Here is a 17,188-nt window from a genome sequence, read left to right on the forward strand (position 1 = left end):
ATATATATATATATATATATATATATATATATATATATATATATATAAAAACATCTTCAGCAGGAACAAATGGGGTCAGGGCTGAGAGGGGTTGGGGTTGGTTAAAGTGAGGAGATGGACTAACACACTGTTGGTTTTGGTGTTTTTATAAGAGTTGTTGAAAAATACAGAATGTCACCAGTATTGTACTTTGATCTCTAAACACAGTACATGTGTCTTTACATGTGTAATTATGTCTGTATTTGTGTAAAACCCGATATGTGCTTGTAATAAAAGTTTTCCATTATTAAATTACTCTCAACTCTAACCTCTGACCTCTAATGTTGAGTCTTGATACAAATGATGAATACAAGGAGAATATGTGTGTCATAACCTCATCCATCACTTCAAGACAAGATGATTACATTAGAGAAAATTCAATAATAACATTTGATCTTTAATATCATTGTTGAGATCTCGCTTTGAATACATTTCATGTTTGAACCCTGCTGAGGCAGCCACTGTGTTTGAAAGCTTCGACTGGCAGCACACAGAGCAACAACAACAGCGTCTTTCACATGAGAATGGAGCGCTGTCTGCTGGAGCCAAAGGCAACAAGCTCCATGAGGCTGTGAATTAACCAACTGCCTTCCGCCTGCTCCCGCCGAATAATGAGAATCAGATGGTAGTCTCACAAACAAAACACCGCTATATATAGCATGTGCGAGCGTGAAGGCCTGAGTGTTCAGACACACACACACACACATACCGTAACTCCAAAGATGTCCTTGAGTTTTCATATTACTACGGCAAAAACAAGATGCATGGGGATAATTAACTGCCGTCTAAAACATTTTTCAGTATCTATTTTTTTAATAGTGCGAATATAACAAAACACATCAATTTTCAAATGTGATGTCTTTTCCTGGCTTCATGTCAAAGTAATTTCTTTGTCTATATTTGTCATTGTTGTTGTTCTTCCTTGTCATTTTATTGTCTTTTTTCTATTCATCTATTTATTTTCTCAGTTTTATGTTGATTTCTACTCTTCTCTATTGTAGTTTGTCAAAACATTCGCAACTCAATGTGCAGAGTTTTTTTGGCGGGCTTTAAATCACATCATATTGTCTTCATCTGTAGATGGTGTATTCTGTCTCAGGTCTCTATTCTATTACTGCATCTCATGGTCTTTATTAGCAGAAGGAGTTTGCTCTCTACTCCACTTTATTAAATTATGTTCTACTCTGATCTAGTCTAGTAAACTCTACTCGTAATTCGTAATTCAATAGCATTTTTATGCTTTCAACTGCATATCACAGTCTTCATCAGGAGATGACATTTGCTCTCTTTTCTCTCCTCTACTCCCTCTAATCCTCCTCTATTTTCACTACTCCATTCTGGCTGAGTCATTATTGAATTTATCAGCATCATTGTCTCGATAAAATGATCGTATGATGTCAGTCTCACCTGCCAGAGGCTGAAGGAAAATCTCTCCCGTCGGATGAATGAATGAGATTCCATTCTCACCGTCGGCTGTGATCTCATCTGTCAGCGCAGCGTCACCTCCTGTCACAAAATGTATGTTGTTTACTCTCCTATCGGTCAGTATTACAAATAATGTCAAAACCATTCTGACCAAATTATGACAGGTCATGCTTGTCATTTTGTTGCCACTTTTGACAGTTTATTTTTGACAAAAAAACCACCATGTTACACGGCACGCAAGCGGAAAGATTGTGAGATACGATTGGAGTGATTTAGCTGTTCAGTTGTGTCATTTCAGTTACGAGTCGACTGTTGATAGCAACCAGACAGGCAGATGTTATGCTTTAAACTGAAGCATGCATCAACTGTCTCTTAAAGAGAAAGTTATGCCAATATTCTTTAAGGTGTATAGGCGTGCCTGGGATGAAATGTCAAGAGGCAGCGAGACAGAAGAATAGACATAAACGTGATTTGGGTTTTAAGTGCAGGAGTTAGAAATAGAAAAGCAATGTCGTTTGAGGGTAGCGGAAAGGATGATGTTACCTCTGTAACCTCCTCCACCGCCTCCAGCTGTGCAGGCCCCACCTCCACCTCCAAATCCCCCAAAGGTTGACCAACTGAGCTTGGACAGGGCGAGGGAACACGAGGACCCCCCCTCAGCACCCTCCACCAGAGACTTTCCCGCCTCCAGGTGGGGACCGATACTGTCTTTCCAGCCTCCACCTCCACCTTCAGGGACACAAACACCAAACAAGCACAACATTACACGGTATTATTTATATATATATTTTGTAAGGGAAAAAAATATGGTTAGAGCCAAGGAGAAAAGGAAAATCTTTTAAATTCTACCGTTAATTTTCGTGACTGCAATATTATTTTTGCCCGTTTCATTTTCTCGTGCTGGAGGTGCAGCATCCTTTGAAGGCTGGCTATGTATATATCTAGCTAAGATTCAGCCTCCTTGTAGACTATACTGTATATAAACTGTGTTTTTTTTTTTTTTTACACATTCTCTATATAACCCCGATGAAAGCCTTGCTCAAACACATTGGTGAAATAAATAATATTCTTCCTTTGTTATTTGAGCACTTTTTTGGCCGATGAAGTAGCGACAGAACACTATAAATTTGTTGTCAACAAGACAAGCTACGATACGCCGGTGACATCACTTGAGTAAAATATATAGACTTGCGCTCCTCCTGAGCGCACAGTGGCTGACCGTTGCCATTGCAATGTCATTGGCTCTCGTCAGCTGTAATCTCAAACAGATATGTGCATATGAATGCAGAATCTGTAGGCAACGGGACAAGATTTTGGCATTGGAAGCATCTGGTATTTGTTTGAAGTCTTAGTAGTATAGTAGTATTGGCCCCTTGGACAATAAATATAAGGAAGGCAAGATTTTCCAAGGAAAGAGCTCAGTCTTGTTGAGATTAAGATTGACAGGGTGGGAAGACCTCCAGCTGCGGATTTGAGTAAAGCATTGGAGATAAACAGCATGGAAACCCGAGGAGACAGTCAGCAAAAAGTTCATGTTCTGTTTTTGCTTTGTTGTGGTGTGTCTTTTTGACAGGCAGTAAAAAAGGTTCCCAAGAAACAAAAGTTCTTGTTGCTTTGCCTTTTGTTTATTACATTACACCATCCAAAGTGAAGCCACTTGCAGCCACACACTTTTTGAACAGAAACCCTTGATGAATAATCATCTAAAGAGTCGGCAGGCTCATCCACCAGCTGGTCAAGGCCTCTAATCAACGCAGATGGGGGAAAAAAAAAAAGTCACATGTCCAGCAGGAGCCTTAACAAATTCTGCAATCCAATGCATGATAATGTGTGATGGCAGGATGACCCGTTTCACCAGTTCAACACACAGCTCCACCACACACACACACAAATGCACAACCACATCCACACACTACTAAGAGCTGCATATTTCTCCTGACACTCAGATCTCTATCTAAACAAACACACAGAGGTTTCAATAAGATGAGCTGATGGACGGTCTGTGTTGAGACTTTGTCGGTCAGAGAGGATTTACTGAGAACGTTCCAGCAGACATTTCCAAGAGCAAAGAGAGACCTCTCTACCATATACAGTATGTCTCGCTACAACCTGTCAGGAAACTAAAAAATCCACAGGCCAAACACATCCTGCTGTGGGAGAGCATGCATGCCAACGTGTGCTGCTTCAAGTGTGCGTGTGAGAACAAACAAATCCTCTCGTGGCCTTCAACATGTCTGGCTTTGTCAGAAATCAACCGTCCTTTGAGGCTCACAGCACTCTCTCAACCTGCGATCCTTCATCATGTCACAGTGATTTTAGGGTTTAAAAAAATATTCTGATTTGACAAGTTAGTCATCACCTTTGTTATGCATTTTTTTTTCAGAAATGTTAAATTCTTGCTGATCGTAAGGCCCATTTCATTACAAAGCTCAGTAAAATGTCCTTATTTCAACGTTGTGAGCACCACAAATACAAATTCCATTCAGTCTTTTTTTGTAGTTTGGTTGTGTCAACCCTTTAAACAAACAGTATATTGCACTGGTAGTAGGATGGCCTATAATATAGTACCTGCAGCACCAGTTTGACCGTTGGTGCTGGGAGCTATGGTGCTGTTTTCATACTGCTCCAGTGGTATCTGGTCCAGACTGGACTCTGGGTCCTCCAGGTAAGCATTTCCTCCTCCACCAGCCGCAATCAGCAAGGGAACCAGCTCACCTCCCTCCATCTGACAAGACAGCATCACCATAAAGCTCACTCATGTCAGGCATTTACAACTATGTGCATGCTCGGTGGTGCACATGAGAACAGTTACAGCTAAACAATCATCTGCAAAAAGGGAGTTTAGAAAAAGCATCTCAGCAGTAAAGCAAATTGCACATGACACCCAGGAAACCCACAATTTACTACAGATGGGAGATCATCATAACAGGAACAAGAACATTGTTCTTGTTCCAATTTTATGATAAAACAGCTTTCCAACCACTAGTGTATTTCCAATCTACATATATTTAAACCTGTGGATTAGTGAGACACTGCTGAACTGTTTCAATGTGCCTACAGACATTTTTGATGCCTATCAATGAACTGTACACTTAATCCTCACAAGGTATCAAACAAACCCGCAGAAAGAACACACAATACTGAAACAGCCATCTTCTTTCACCTTAAAGATGTGGGTGGCTCCCCCTCCTCCGCCTCCTCCCCCAGCCCACTCTGCACCGGTCTCTCCCCCGAGTTTGTCTTCAATCACTGACGACTCTCCCAAGCAGATCCTCTGGGTGTGGGGATTTCTCTACACCACGGGGGAACGGGAGATTTGAGTTTCAGAGAAAGAAGCTGTCTTCACAAATGTATGAATCGAGCAGGCAAAAGATATCCCAGAGGGTAACTTCAAAAATCCCTTCCAGCGTGAACTTGAGTGCACCCTACATACCCCAGGGCACGCATCCTCTCCCTGGTGGCCCACCAAGATGTAAAGTATATCTCCTTTCTCCAGAGGAAATATGGCAGATATGAAGACGCCGTGGTTGCGTTTGTTGTGGTTTTTGGCTCCTTTCCCTCCTCCAGCCCCGTAAGCAGAGATCCTAAAGGATATCATTGAACCACAAGGGGTTTAACTACAGGGACTGAAGAAAATTGCTTTCTGGCTCAGGTTCCATAGTATACTACACACTAGATGGATAGACTGCAATACACGTCAGTTAAAGCACACAAATTAGGAAACACAGTCACCTGTTGTTTTATAAAGATTACCTCTTACAAACAGACACACTGTGTTGATATTGGCATGAAGCAAGCTGTGTGTAGTCTAGCTGAAGTAATTCAACACCCTCTAAATCCTATGCTTAATCCTGACACTTTTCTGTTCCCTCATTTTGTGTCGTGAGTGTGATGATGAACTCCCATGACTTGCTGTGCAAAGACAATCAAATTGCTTGAAGTTCTGATCTGGCAGGACAACAATCAGTTACACTGAGCATGGCCAGAACAATTTAGATGCCAAGCACGTAGGCAGACACACCACCGAATTGTCGCAGAGCCTCGCTTGTCTCTTCAATGACCAAGCTCCTAAAATGAACTATGAATGACACTAACAATGAAAGAGTGTAAACATCATTGTTCTTACAGGACAAGTCTGGCTAGATTTTAGTTATTTTCAAAAACTCATGAAAAGACCATTACATTACATTACAGTCATTTAGCAGACGCTTTTATCCAAAGCGACTTACAATTCTGAGTCCATCACATTTCTACACCGTAGGCACAACTACGGGAGCAATTTTGGGGTTAAGTGTCTTGCTCAAGGACACATCGACATGCGACTAGCGGAGCCGGAGCTCGAACCGCCGACCCTCTGATTGAAAGACAGCCCTGCTACTTAGCCACAATCGCCCCAAAACCGACAACGCTTATCGTGTGACTCTCACCCTCAAGTTCACTAGTTGTACATTTTAATTTTTTTTTCTATAAATGGGTCACAAACAAAAAAGGCTTGGTAAACCCCTATAACACCTGGGCACTGCGTTACCTGGAAACTTTTCAGCTGCAGGTTTTGTACCCTACCGAGTATTTACAGCAGCAAGCCAGCGTGTGTGGATTGACATTGATAAACTAGGGTGGCTTCACCGTAATGTAAGAAAATATAAGAGAGTGCAACTGTGTGGCTCATTCCTGTGTTCTGTGTTTGTGGACAACAATAAAGGTCTACAGCATAACACCATGTCAGGCTTTGACCCCACAAGCAATATTTGTGTCGGCTTTGGTCGTTTAATGTGATTTGTTGACAGTAAGAAAAATATAGATTATCCCCAGACTAACACTTGAACAAATAACTGACCTTCGACCTTAAAGCTCAGGTAGCATTAAACCATCCCCTCACTTACAGGTATCGGTTAGTAGCAGGAACCCTCCACATTTGGACTCCTTTCCGGGGATCTTCCTTCCCCACTGTAACACTGACATTTTTGTTCCTGTAGGTACTGTCACACTGGGCCTGGGTTGGGCCGTGGGGACCACTGGCACCACATGAGTTAAACCACCATGTCATCAAAGAAACCTCTAGAAAAATGGAGACAAAGGAAAGACACACTGTCATGAGCTGGTGAATCGGTTAAATTAAGGAGCTGTGTATTCATTTGAAAAGAAATAACAAAACAACAGGAAAAATTGGACCGAACTATGTGAGACTAAGATAAACAGTTGAACATTGAAGAAGAGAAACAAACACAAGCACCACATATAGGAGTCAATTGAACTTGTTTTAACCACCTGGTATGTGTGCACTGTGGAATAAAAGCTTCTGGTCAGCTGATATGGTACATATCATATCTGGTAAACATTCAAGCATCGAGGGGAAAATTGCGAGAGTACAATCCACCACTTGGTATGTAAATTCTGCATGCTGCATTAAACATCACATGGTAGATGAGGGAGGCTTTGGAAATCCACAAGGTACCTGAGGCTGAAGGCTCTGGAAGGGGGCTTAAGAAATCCTCCAAGTGAGCCATGGGCAGGAGCGAGTTCAGATCTGAGGAGAAGCAGGAGGCCAGAGAAGGTGCGGGGAGAAAGAGAGACAATGAGTCACAGTCAAACATGTGCATCTCACTGAAGCATAAATCAAAATCAGACAGGAAGCAACACTGATCAGAGGATATGAGAACAATTCAAAGATGTGTATTTTGGATGAACATGGACCCATTTCCTGGGAATGATTTCTGAGCAGGAAACATCATGAAAACATTTCTCCATCAGCCCTCTTCATCCACTATCTAGCATCCAAATGGTGAATTTTGTTCATTTCCATGTTTTCACAAAATAAAAGTTACAGATTTTACAGGATAGTGCTGTTTGCAATTTGTCCAACCCCCATTTTACTTTTGCAACAACAGTCTCCTTGGTCTTGTTTCAACACTATAAAAGCATACAAGCCTCTCTTGCACGACAAGATCCCAGAGAGCGGTCAACAATGACATAGGGAGAAACATTAAGCTAAGTGATGGCTTACTAAAGTTTCTCTGGGGGCGATATACCGCTGTTAACACTGACCCTACCCTTGATTCACACACACACACAAAACAGTCAAATTTCACATCTGTTTTCTAGTAACATGTTTAGTAATACAATTCACATTGGGAACATTTGAATAGAGCAAAAAGAGGTTGTTTAAACGTCCTGTCACGTTATTGTGAGAATGTTTTATATATGGCACTCCAAGTATGACTGTAAGAGCCAAACTTGCATTTTATTTTTCATGAATTTAACCTTCCATTGGTGCAGCATGAGACATACAGTGATATGTCTTCATTCAAATGTTACAGACTGACTTTATGAAAGAGAAACCAGTAGTAACTGAATGTTTACTTCCCCTGGTGAAGGCGACTCTTTGTCTTAAACTAAATATAACTTTATTTTTGGTATTTGGTTTTACATAGTTATTGCCACAAATATGCTGGACTACAATTAAGTGTACCATTTATCTTACGGTCTGTAACATTTTAGAATGGCATGTTAGCAACAGCTTACCTGTGTCGAAGCAGGCAGCTCCAATTGCAATGTCATCGAGAGCAACATCGGCATTAGAGCCTTTTGCCCACACAGCTGTCACCTTAACGTGGAACCTGGAGCAAAGCGCATGCCATTTGTGAATTTAGAGAATCACAGTTTTTGTCTTTATGTGAAAGGCAACGGAAATTCAATCCCAATACATGTACAACAGTTTATAGTGAATAATAACTAAAATCTTGACAATGATTAAAAATTCTTTAGATGAAAGCAGCAATTTTCCTCTTTCTCATCTTCAATCTAAAGCACAGATTTTGTGAATAAAGGTCTGTTTTTGAATGGCGAGGAAAAAGAGGTGGGTACAGTTGAATGGTAGAGGTAACCTTTATATACACAGGAGAACATGCCTGGGTTGTTTGCTCCAGCATGACAGTGTTACATAATCATCTGCGTCTCTACCCTTTTTTTTTTATTTCACTTCACGCACCCATGATGAAGGCCAGTCAGCTGCAGGGCAACATCTTCCCAGTCGTCTGTCCACTGATCATTTCTCTCCCAGACCAGTGGAGCGGTTGTCGTCCCATTCTCCTCTATAGCCACCAGCAATGTACCATTAAAGTCCCCATGAAGGTACAGAGAGAAACGCATCTGTATGGGAAAACAGACACCATTTCAGCAAGGAGTTAGTATATTGACCAAGTCTTTTGCTGCCAAAGAGCAGTCTCCCAAGTAGAAGGTAACACAATTATATCAACACAACTGGTAAAACGTGTAGATAACTGACCTGACATGCAGTAGTAGAGACTGGGGGAGAAAAAGACGAGCTCTGAATGGATGCCTCTCGGAGGGAATTGCTCTCTCTTACCTGCAGAAACAGGAAGTGCCCTGGGGGCGCACAATAAATGTGACACAGCACAACGCTAACCAGCTCATGAAACAGACGTATCAAAATAATGGGCATCAGAGATACAGTAATAGTTTGGAATGTTATTCTATTCTTTAAAGCCAGACAGTAACATGTTTTGTTGCTCGACGAAAACCATCCACCTATAAAATAAAAAGCTTTTTAAATTGATTGAGAGCAGCTGTTACATATTATTAAATGGCCTATATTCTGCCCTCTTAGCACAAATATGTTCTGCAGCTGGATTTTAAATAATCCATATGAACTCTTCATGCGGTGGAACTTCATATGGTAGTAATCTAACAAGGCATTCCTATTATTATATGGGTCTACAACAATCAACAACAAATACATACATACATAAATAAGTAAACAAATAGGAAAGAAAAGCCTGTTTGAGAACATTTTTGAGTTATTAACCTCCATCCATACACATCACAGTCATTTATCAGAATAGGACGAAATTCACCTGACGAATAGAAATTAAATCAGGATAATATGCCCATTTCTCTCTCTCACTCACACACACACACACACACACACACACACACACACACACACACACACACACACACGCACACACACAGCCAACCTGGTGTTCTCTGCAGAGTGACACCCTGCATGTCCTCTTTCTCCAGAAGGTCGTCTCCAGCTACTCTTCTCCAGGCCGAGTGCTGGTTGGACGCAGACCAACCACATGCACCCTGTTCAAATGAACAGTGAGAGCCGAATGGAAGAGCACCTGGGGAGGAGGAACACTGTAATCATATTTCACATAAACAGAGATCACAGCTGCTAAAATAATCCATATTTTCCCTTGATCCCTCTTTTCTCAAAGCAAGAATTTCATTTTGGAGAAACCAGCTAAGCACTCAAACTTCAAAAAGAGGGGTTCCATGATTTAATGTGTTTGTCTGCGCAATTGGCCATGTTTCTCCACACTTTATAGTGTCTGTACTTTATGATGCATGTTACACTGTATCTGCAGGTAATGGTGTCCTGACCTCTCCCAGACCAGGGAATATGCTTGTTTAGCATCTGTAAGGGGCTGAGTGGCAGGCTGAAATAGTATATATTTTCTAGTTTGGCGATAGAGCTCTGGACTGAGCGAGGTTTTCTGTTGTTTTGTGTTTCTTGAAGTTTGTTTAATTAAATACAATTACACCACCACTGTGACCAACCTCCTCTCCCCCACAACTCCAAACAGCCCTGACTACCATTGAGTTCATTACTGACTAAAACGAGGCCTTTTGATTCTCACTGTGGCGAAGTGTTTCTCTGTGCCGAATGATTGCTGTTTTTTGAGATAAGAACAAAGCTATCAAGTGGGGGGAAATTACTAAAAGAAATTAATAAAAAACTCTTTTTCAAATCTTGGATTTCATAACACCCAAAAATCCACCACAGGTATGACATGATTTCAACTTAATACAATAAAATAATTTCCAGCTAAAAAAACAAACAAGCCCGGGGCATGGAATAATCTGGTTCCTCCGGTCAAAAGATTAAAAAATGTTCCTGAATTTAAACCTAAATATAACTAATGCTAAAATACAGCCCCATATTCTGGTTTATGACTCTGGTACTGTATGCTGGCCTTCCTTAACTCTTCACCCACAATCACACAAACTAAAGCACTCACACAGACACATCTTTTACTTTTGAATGTTGTTTTCACAATCCTACTCTCCCAATCAGTCCAATGGTGCAGATAAAAATCCATTTAAAAACGTTTTGTCATCACACAAGGGGAAACCGCATAAGTGCCTTTTCAAGTGCTACTAATAGAAATTGAAGGCCACGGTTTCCCTCCAAACAGCACCCTACTCATGCATGCTGTGATTTAACAAAATCTCACCACAGATGAAGCCCTCGTCCTCCCCTAAAGGACAGTCGGTGTGGAAGTTGCACACTTGGCTCTGGTCGATACATCCTCCCGAATTTTCACAGTGGAAAGATTCCCCACAAGCCGCTTCCAGTCCGATGACCTGGTGTTCTGCATCCCAGCAACCACACAACAATTATACAGCAATACTACACATCACGGAGAAGTAAGGATATTTAGCCATTTAACTCTGAAGTTGTGAATGTTTGTTTCTTTAAAGGATTAGTTGGACATTTGAGTAAATACGCTTATTCGCTTTTATCTTGAGGGTTAAATGAGAAGAATCAAGATGAACACCACTTTCATATCCATCCAATAAATATGAGCTATAGCCAGTTAGCTTAACTTAGCTCAAATACTGGGATCAAGGGGGAACAGCTAGCCTGACTCTGCCCAAAGGGAAGAAAATATGACAACTACCTCTTAAGCTCACTAATTAACACATATCTCATTAGTTCAATTGGTACAAAACTCAGCCTAAAAAGCAAATGAACCAACCACAGGGTTTTTTGAAAGCAGCCATGTGATTTAGAATGATTTGGAATGCTTAACTACTAATAAATTAATTTGTTGATCGTGAAGTCTGTTCAGGAAACAACCTTATTGAGCTGTTTTTAAGGCCATGTATATAAGCAAGTCAGCGCAGGTATTTTCGTTGATTGGTAAGTTATAAAAATGCTGTGCGTGTTTACAACTCTGTGTACTTTGTCAGTTCATGAAGTGTGTGACAGCGATCGTACAGTAATATGCCTCATGCGTGTGTCAGTGTGCTCCCTGACGTTCGCACCACTCATCTGAAAGCAGTAAATTAACGCTTTATAGAACATGATGAACGCACCTGATTCACAGTCTACGAGCTCCAGAGAGTCCAGAGCCAAGGTGCCTCCATCGTCCCTCAAACAGGAAGTGTAGAGCAGAATCACCTGAAAGGGCTCGTCCACCTGACCAATCACAGTCTCCAGGACCTCCCAGTCAGCCCTAGATCAGCCAATCATAGAGAAATTTATTTTGAAGTCAAGTGAAAGAATTCACAACTTCCTTCTTTTATCATTGGCGTGTTTGGATATCTTTCAAGATACCGCATTAAAAACAATCCTTGCAATCAGCAATTAAAGGCAATAAAGCTTAATATGAGGCCCATTATATAAATATGTGTGCAAATAAATAACTAAATATATTAGTGCTGGGCAACGATTAAAATATTTAATCGCGATTAATCGCATTGTTATAGCAAAGTTCAATAATGAATTCAAAAGTAGTGTATTGCGCACTTTTATTTTAAAAGTACAGCTATATGAACAAAAGGGCAATAACATTTGGTTCACGAGATGCAGGTAGCATGTTTTATACTTAATGTGAATATAATTCATGCTTTGTTGGCATCTTATTCTGAAAACCGGATGTTCGTATGAAGAAACCGGATGTTGTCTCACGTTAATCTTTCCGCTAACTTTCAAAGTCCTTCGCTCGCTCCCGATCTGTGCCGTTTAAATGCGTTTACCTGAATTTCAGCATATAGGTGCACTAAAATGACTGACTATAGGATGTTTGCTGGCTTTTATCCCACTGTTCTTGTCATCCTCTTGTTGTTATGTATATGTATTGTCTCTTGTCTTTCAATAAAAAAAAAGAAAAAAAAGAAATCATAATAAATTTAAAAAATGCGTTAACGCGAAATTAACGCGTTAACTTGCCCAGCACTAAAATATATATATATATATATATACACATATACACACACATATATAATATATTAATTTGATTATATATACATATACACATATATATATATATACAATTTATATACAGTATATATAATATGCCAGTAATGACAAACCTGATGTTAAAATATTTATTTAATTATGTTTATGTTATAAATATCACAGCATTTTTGGTGAAGCAGCCAAGCAGGCCTTAGCAGTAACAAACAATATTGAAAAAAGCTGTGGTGACTTTGTTTCCTTCACATCCATTGAAACTAATTAACACCTCTCCGTCCAAAGTCAGCATATCATATGAAACACTCTAGAAATATTTTTTGTCCCACTTAAAACCTCTGCTGTCTTCAAGATCAGTCAATCCCATTTTTCGCTATGAAGGCCTAGCAAACATGTTGAATATTTTTCAGTTTGCACAACATTTTTGAAAGCTGCATTGTATATCAGTTTGCGACCTGCTTCTTTTGCCGTTTTTGCCTTTTAGGGCACAATATCGCCACAACTGTCCATTTGCTGCCAGGCAGAAGAAATGTCTACAACAACACTCCCATAATTGTGGCATGTTCACTAACTGCATCCTTGTGCACATCAACTACAATTTACAAAAAAAGAGAGCTCATCAAAACATGTATCAACTGGTCAAAAGCACCACAGGGTACCTGTACACAGTACAATCCATCTCACCTTGATATGTTGTTGTTGTTTTTGTCCAAACTTGTGCAAAGCTGGGCTGCATACAGCAGTTCTGCACTTGCAACATTGTGACTACAGCGACCATCATAGAGTACAGCTCCACTGAAGATTTTACTCTTTTCTTATCTCATAACATGACCCTCCATCTCTCTGAGCCCATCTCTAAAAATAGACCCATGGTGTCACAGCTTAAAACAAACTGTACATTTAGTTGAGTGGGTGATGTTTCACTGTCGGGAACATAAATTAGAATAAATATAATGCTTATAATCTAAGGGTAATCTCCAGCCGGGCCAATTAAGCCTTTGTTTAGCAGGGAAAAGGTACAGTCAGTACAGCCACGGTACACACAGCAACACAGTAAAGGTTTTGTCACATCAGATGGGAACTGTGTTTTAAACGGAGAGTGCGTCTAGAAATTACATCTATAGGTAAGCATATAATGAATAGTGGGCTGAATAAATGAAACCACTCTCTGTGTGCCTAATAATGGAATTCCTCAGTCCATTATTGCACGGACACTAACAAAGCCAATGCACAACCATGCTCATCCATTTCTCTTCTGTCCTAACCAATTATATATAAATTCATTTCCAGAGTCTGCATCTAGACACATGAATGCTTTTAGCTGCTCTAAAGACGGTTGTACTTCAGCATTAGATCAATAGGAAATACCTGTGCCCATTTCCCAAACAATAGACAAGGGGCCGCTGTCCCCACACGGTCACAATTCTGCAGTTGTCCCACATGACAGCTGAGGAACATTTTCTTTATTTAACTTTAGCTCTAAGTAAAAGAAATAGGTTCCTGTGACCTTGCTCTGTCTGAAGGCCTGCGTCACCTTTCATTGCAGTGAATCTAAGCTCCCGCTCGTATTTATTTCATAGGCTGGACCTCAACTTGACAAGCACTTCAATCAGTAAAGATGCAGGGTTTTTCTTTTTGACACTAATTATATGGACGTGCAGTGCAGCATAATAAATAAATATCTATTCTGCACAAACGGCATTGTAGAGGTATGGAGAGCTTTCTCCGAGTGTGTTTGCTGACCTGCGTTCATCAGGTCTCCTGTGGTTGAGATCCACAGAGAGAACAGCTGAGTCTGAGTGGATTGGCTTGATCAGGAGCGTGAGGTTCCCCACCGCTGGACCGGACTCATACAGAGCCACCTGCAAGGTGCAGTGCCTGTCGTTTCCTGGCAAGACCGGGCTGCTTAAGTGGTACTTGCATCTCCCAGAGGCCTCGGCGGTAGGGGAGGAGCTTAGGAGAAGGAAGTGCCCTAGAGTGATAAAACAGAGTAGACAGTAGTAGTATTTCATGCATGACAGTTTTATAGCAGCCCCCTAATACTGTCACTCCTATAAATTAATTGACGAATGCGTTAACATTAGGACAAATCTCCGAATAGACATTGGATATATCAAGCACAAGATGAGATGCTCAGATTCAAATGAGCTTTGATTAAGACCAAAGATCCATCACTGGATTATCTATCCGCTAAATATGTTTCATAGAAGAAAAAAGGCATGAGCTTCAGTATCCTGAAGCACTCATTTAATGGTATTCCTATGTGGCTCTTGTGCACTGTTACCGTCAGAGCTTCCTGCCGAGTGATCCGTCACTGGCATCATCCCAGTCTGAGTGCTTTCTGGTTGCTGTGGCGACACCACTGACCAGTCACTTTGGTCGCTGTGATTTGATAAAGTCCAGAGGCACAGTGACTCAAAATCACAGGAGGTACCTGAAACACAGAAAGACCAGAGAGAAGCTTATAACTTAGTGTTTGTTTGGGTAAATATTCAAAGATGTGGGGGATTTACTAAACACGAAAAATAAAATCGCAGTGATTAATGGTTAATAAAAGGGGAATTTTTTGTCTTTTATTCAAAGAGTGGGAAAAAAGAAGTCAGCCATGTGTCAAGTACAGCTGCCAGAAATGTATATTTACTCCTTCTGTTTACTTTATTTTCTAATTTTGACGAATTCCAAATATTATTTTGACCAATACTGCTTGTTGTAAAATGATTTGATGTACAAAAACATGATTATTTAACAATGATTACATCTAAAAACATGATTATTTAACAGACTAAATCTTGACTAACTACAACAAGAACAACAAAAAATGAGCAAGAGAACAAACATTTGTGTTTCCCCTTTCTGTTATATGAAAAAATATATTTTTAGTTTGTTTTCTTGGGATCATGAGAAATGTATTTTATGACCTCAACATAAAAAAATGTTTTTCTGAGAGTAGGAAATCTTTGAAAAGTAAATACATGACGCCCTTCACTGAGACAACACAACACACAGTATGTTCTGGTACACAGTAGATGTACCAGATGCTTTTTATTAGAGAAGATACTGCGGTTTACTGCGGGGGGGGGGGGGGGTGTTCAAGACATCATGTGATGGTTTGAGAGGAAACTGCCACTACAGCTAATATGGCAAACAGCCATAGGGATCCCTCTGGGGATAAAGGACGGAAATATGAGGCACATTATTAAATCGTTATTTCATTGAAAGCCGCTTTTACTTTATTCCTGTCAAAAATAAACTGAAATTGTGCTTCCTTTAATCACAAATGACCTAAAACGTGTTTTCCTGTTATCAGCATGCTGCTTTGCTCAACATCATAATAAGGTGGATAATTGGCAATACAGTCATTCCTGACCTTTAAGGAGATTTCAAGTTTGCAGGTGCTGTATGTGCACTAAAAATGATCAAAATGTCCTTTCTCAAGCCAACTTTCACTCAGATGAATGACTACTTACATTACACTGATACAGGTTATCATTGCAAGTAATGACGTTTTCTGTTTGTGTGTGTCACACATCAGTACATAACTCTTACTTTGACTGTCGTCCTCTGAGTCCAGAGGATGAGGAAACAGCTGATCTGAGAAGTTCTCCTCAAGAAATCTGTCCAAAAGAGTGTGGCAGGTAGTGCTAACTGGAGAGACAGACAGACAGTGGTTACAGTACTTGTTTTGCTTATGAGGGCAGGTCATACATATATACAGTATTACAAACTGCTAAACAATGCATTTAACTCATTACAATCGAATTGGTGAATGTATTGAGATGGGCTCCAGTACGGAAGATTTTTAATGCCTGAATAACAAAGAAATACAGTGAAAAACAATACAAAATTGTAACAGGGGAAACACACAGACTTAATACAAAAGTAGAGCAGGGTGATTAGACACTCAGGGTGGGTCAGACAATCACTAAGGTGGGAAAAACACACAAAGACAGGAAGTAAAATCAGACATGACACATAAGGTGAGTATGTCAAACTATTACAGGAAAACTCAAGGCAACTGATCACAGACCTAGGAGACGATCTCCTCTTTATGGACATTTTTTTACCTCTCAGTTTACAAGCTGCGCTAAAAGGGTAACTTTGGTGAAATACAGGGGTGGGGGGTATGGATCACGAATCAACTATTATCCGTTACACCACTACCCTTGGCAGTCACTTTTATACAGCATATTTTGTAAATTGGATATCCATCCTCAACAACTTCCTCATGGTCATTTTCTTCCCTCAAATTGCTCCCACACTGCCAGTGACGACTTTAAGGTACTCACCTAACTGATGCAAAAGGAGATTTCACTGCGCAAAACAACAACAAAACAACTTGATTTGTTTTCACGGGGGCCACAATGCAGAAATCAGCTTCAAAGTTACCCTTTAAGGCATCAGTGTGCTTGAACCAAGATCAGAACAACATCTGAAATCTCCTACCCCACACCGACATCCAACAATTTCTGTAACTTTCCACAATCGTTAGTCTGACGTTCACGCCAACTTCTTGCATCGATTAGCCAAATGTTTGGAGGTGAGACTGTAACTCAAGCTTCTTTTTCAAGCATGTGTGCCCTGAGAAGTCGTCGGGTGACATACAAACTAGTTTATTTCAACAATACTCATTATCTAACCCTTTGATTGGTCCGGGCTGTATGGATGGGGCCTGAGAAAAGTATCAGATGCTTTAAAGACAAGTGGAACCACCTCAGG

At 40.4% G+C, this 17,188-nt stretch overlaps 1 protein-coding gene across 1 annotated transcript in view; it reads right to left on the bottom strand.

Moving 5' to 3' along the window:
• Window positions 1-17,188, bottom strand: part of ltk (leukocyte receptor tyrosine kinase) — a 42,580-nt gene that overhangs the window by 13,816 nt on the left and 11,576 nt on the right. The window contains exons 2-17 of the mRNA XM_031847543.1: window positions 16,019-16,117; window positions 14,757-14,906; window positions 14,216-14,444; window positions 11,593-11,732; window positions 10,728-10,865; window positions 9,462-9,611; window positions 8,750-8,850; window positions 8,453-8,613; window positions 7,987-8,081; window positions 6,920-6,991; window positions 6,348-6,522; window positions 4,898-5,048; window positions 4,628-4,756; window positions 4,033-4,189; window positions 2,008-2,193; window positions 1,447-1,545 (exon numbers count right to left, since the gene is read on the bottom strand). Coding sequence (XP_031703403.1) covers window positions 1,447-1,545; window positions 2,008-2,193; window positions 4,033-4,189; window positions 4,628-4,756; window positions 4,898-5,048; window positions 6,348-6,522; window positions 6,920-6,991; window positions 7,987-8,081; window positions 8,453-8,613; window positions 8,750-8,850; window positions 9,462-9,611; window positions 10,728-10,865; window positions 11,593-11,732; window positions 14,216-14,444; window positions 14,757-14,906; window positions 16,019-16,117 — 2,232 coding nt within the window. The remainder of the gene's footprint in view (window positions 1-1,446; window positions 1,546-2,007; window positions 2,194-4,032; window positions 4,190-4,627; window positions 4,757-4,897; window positions 5,049-6,347; window positions 6,523-6,919; window positions 6,992-7,986; window positions 8,082-8,452; window positions 8,614-8,749; window positions 8,851-9,461; window positions 9,612-10,727; window positions 10,866-11,592; window positions 11,733-14,215; window positions 14,445-14,756; window positions 14,907-16,018; window positions 16,118-17,188) is intronic.

Source organism: Anarrhichthys ocellatus, unplaced genomic scaffold, assembly GCF_004355925.1.
Source record: "Anarrhichthys ocellatus isolate YVR2014 unplaced genomic scaffold, GSC_Weel_1.0 scaffold7, whole genome shotgun sequence".
Taxonomy (NCBI): Eukaryota; Metazoa; Chordata; class Actinopteri; order Perciformes; family Anarhichadidae; genus Anarrhichthys; species Anarrhichthys ocellatus.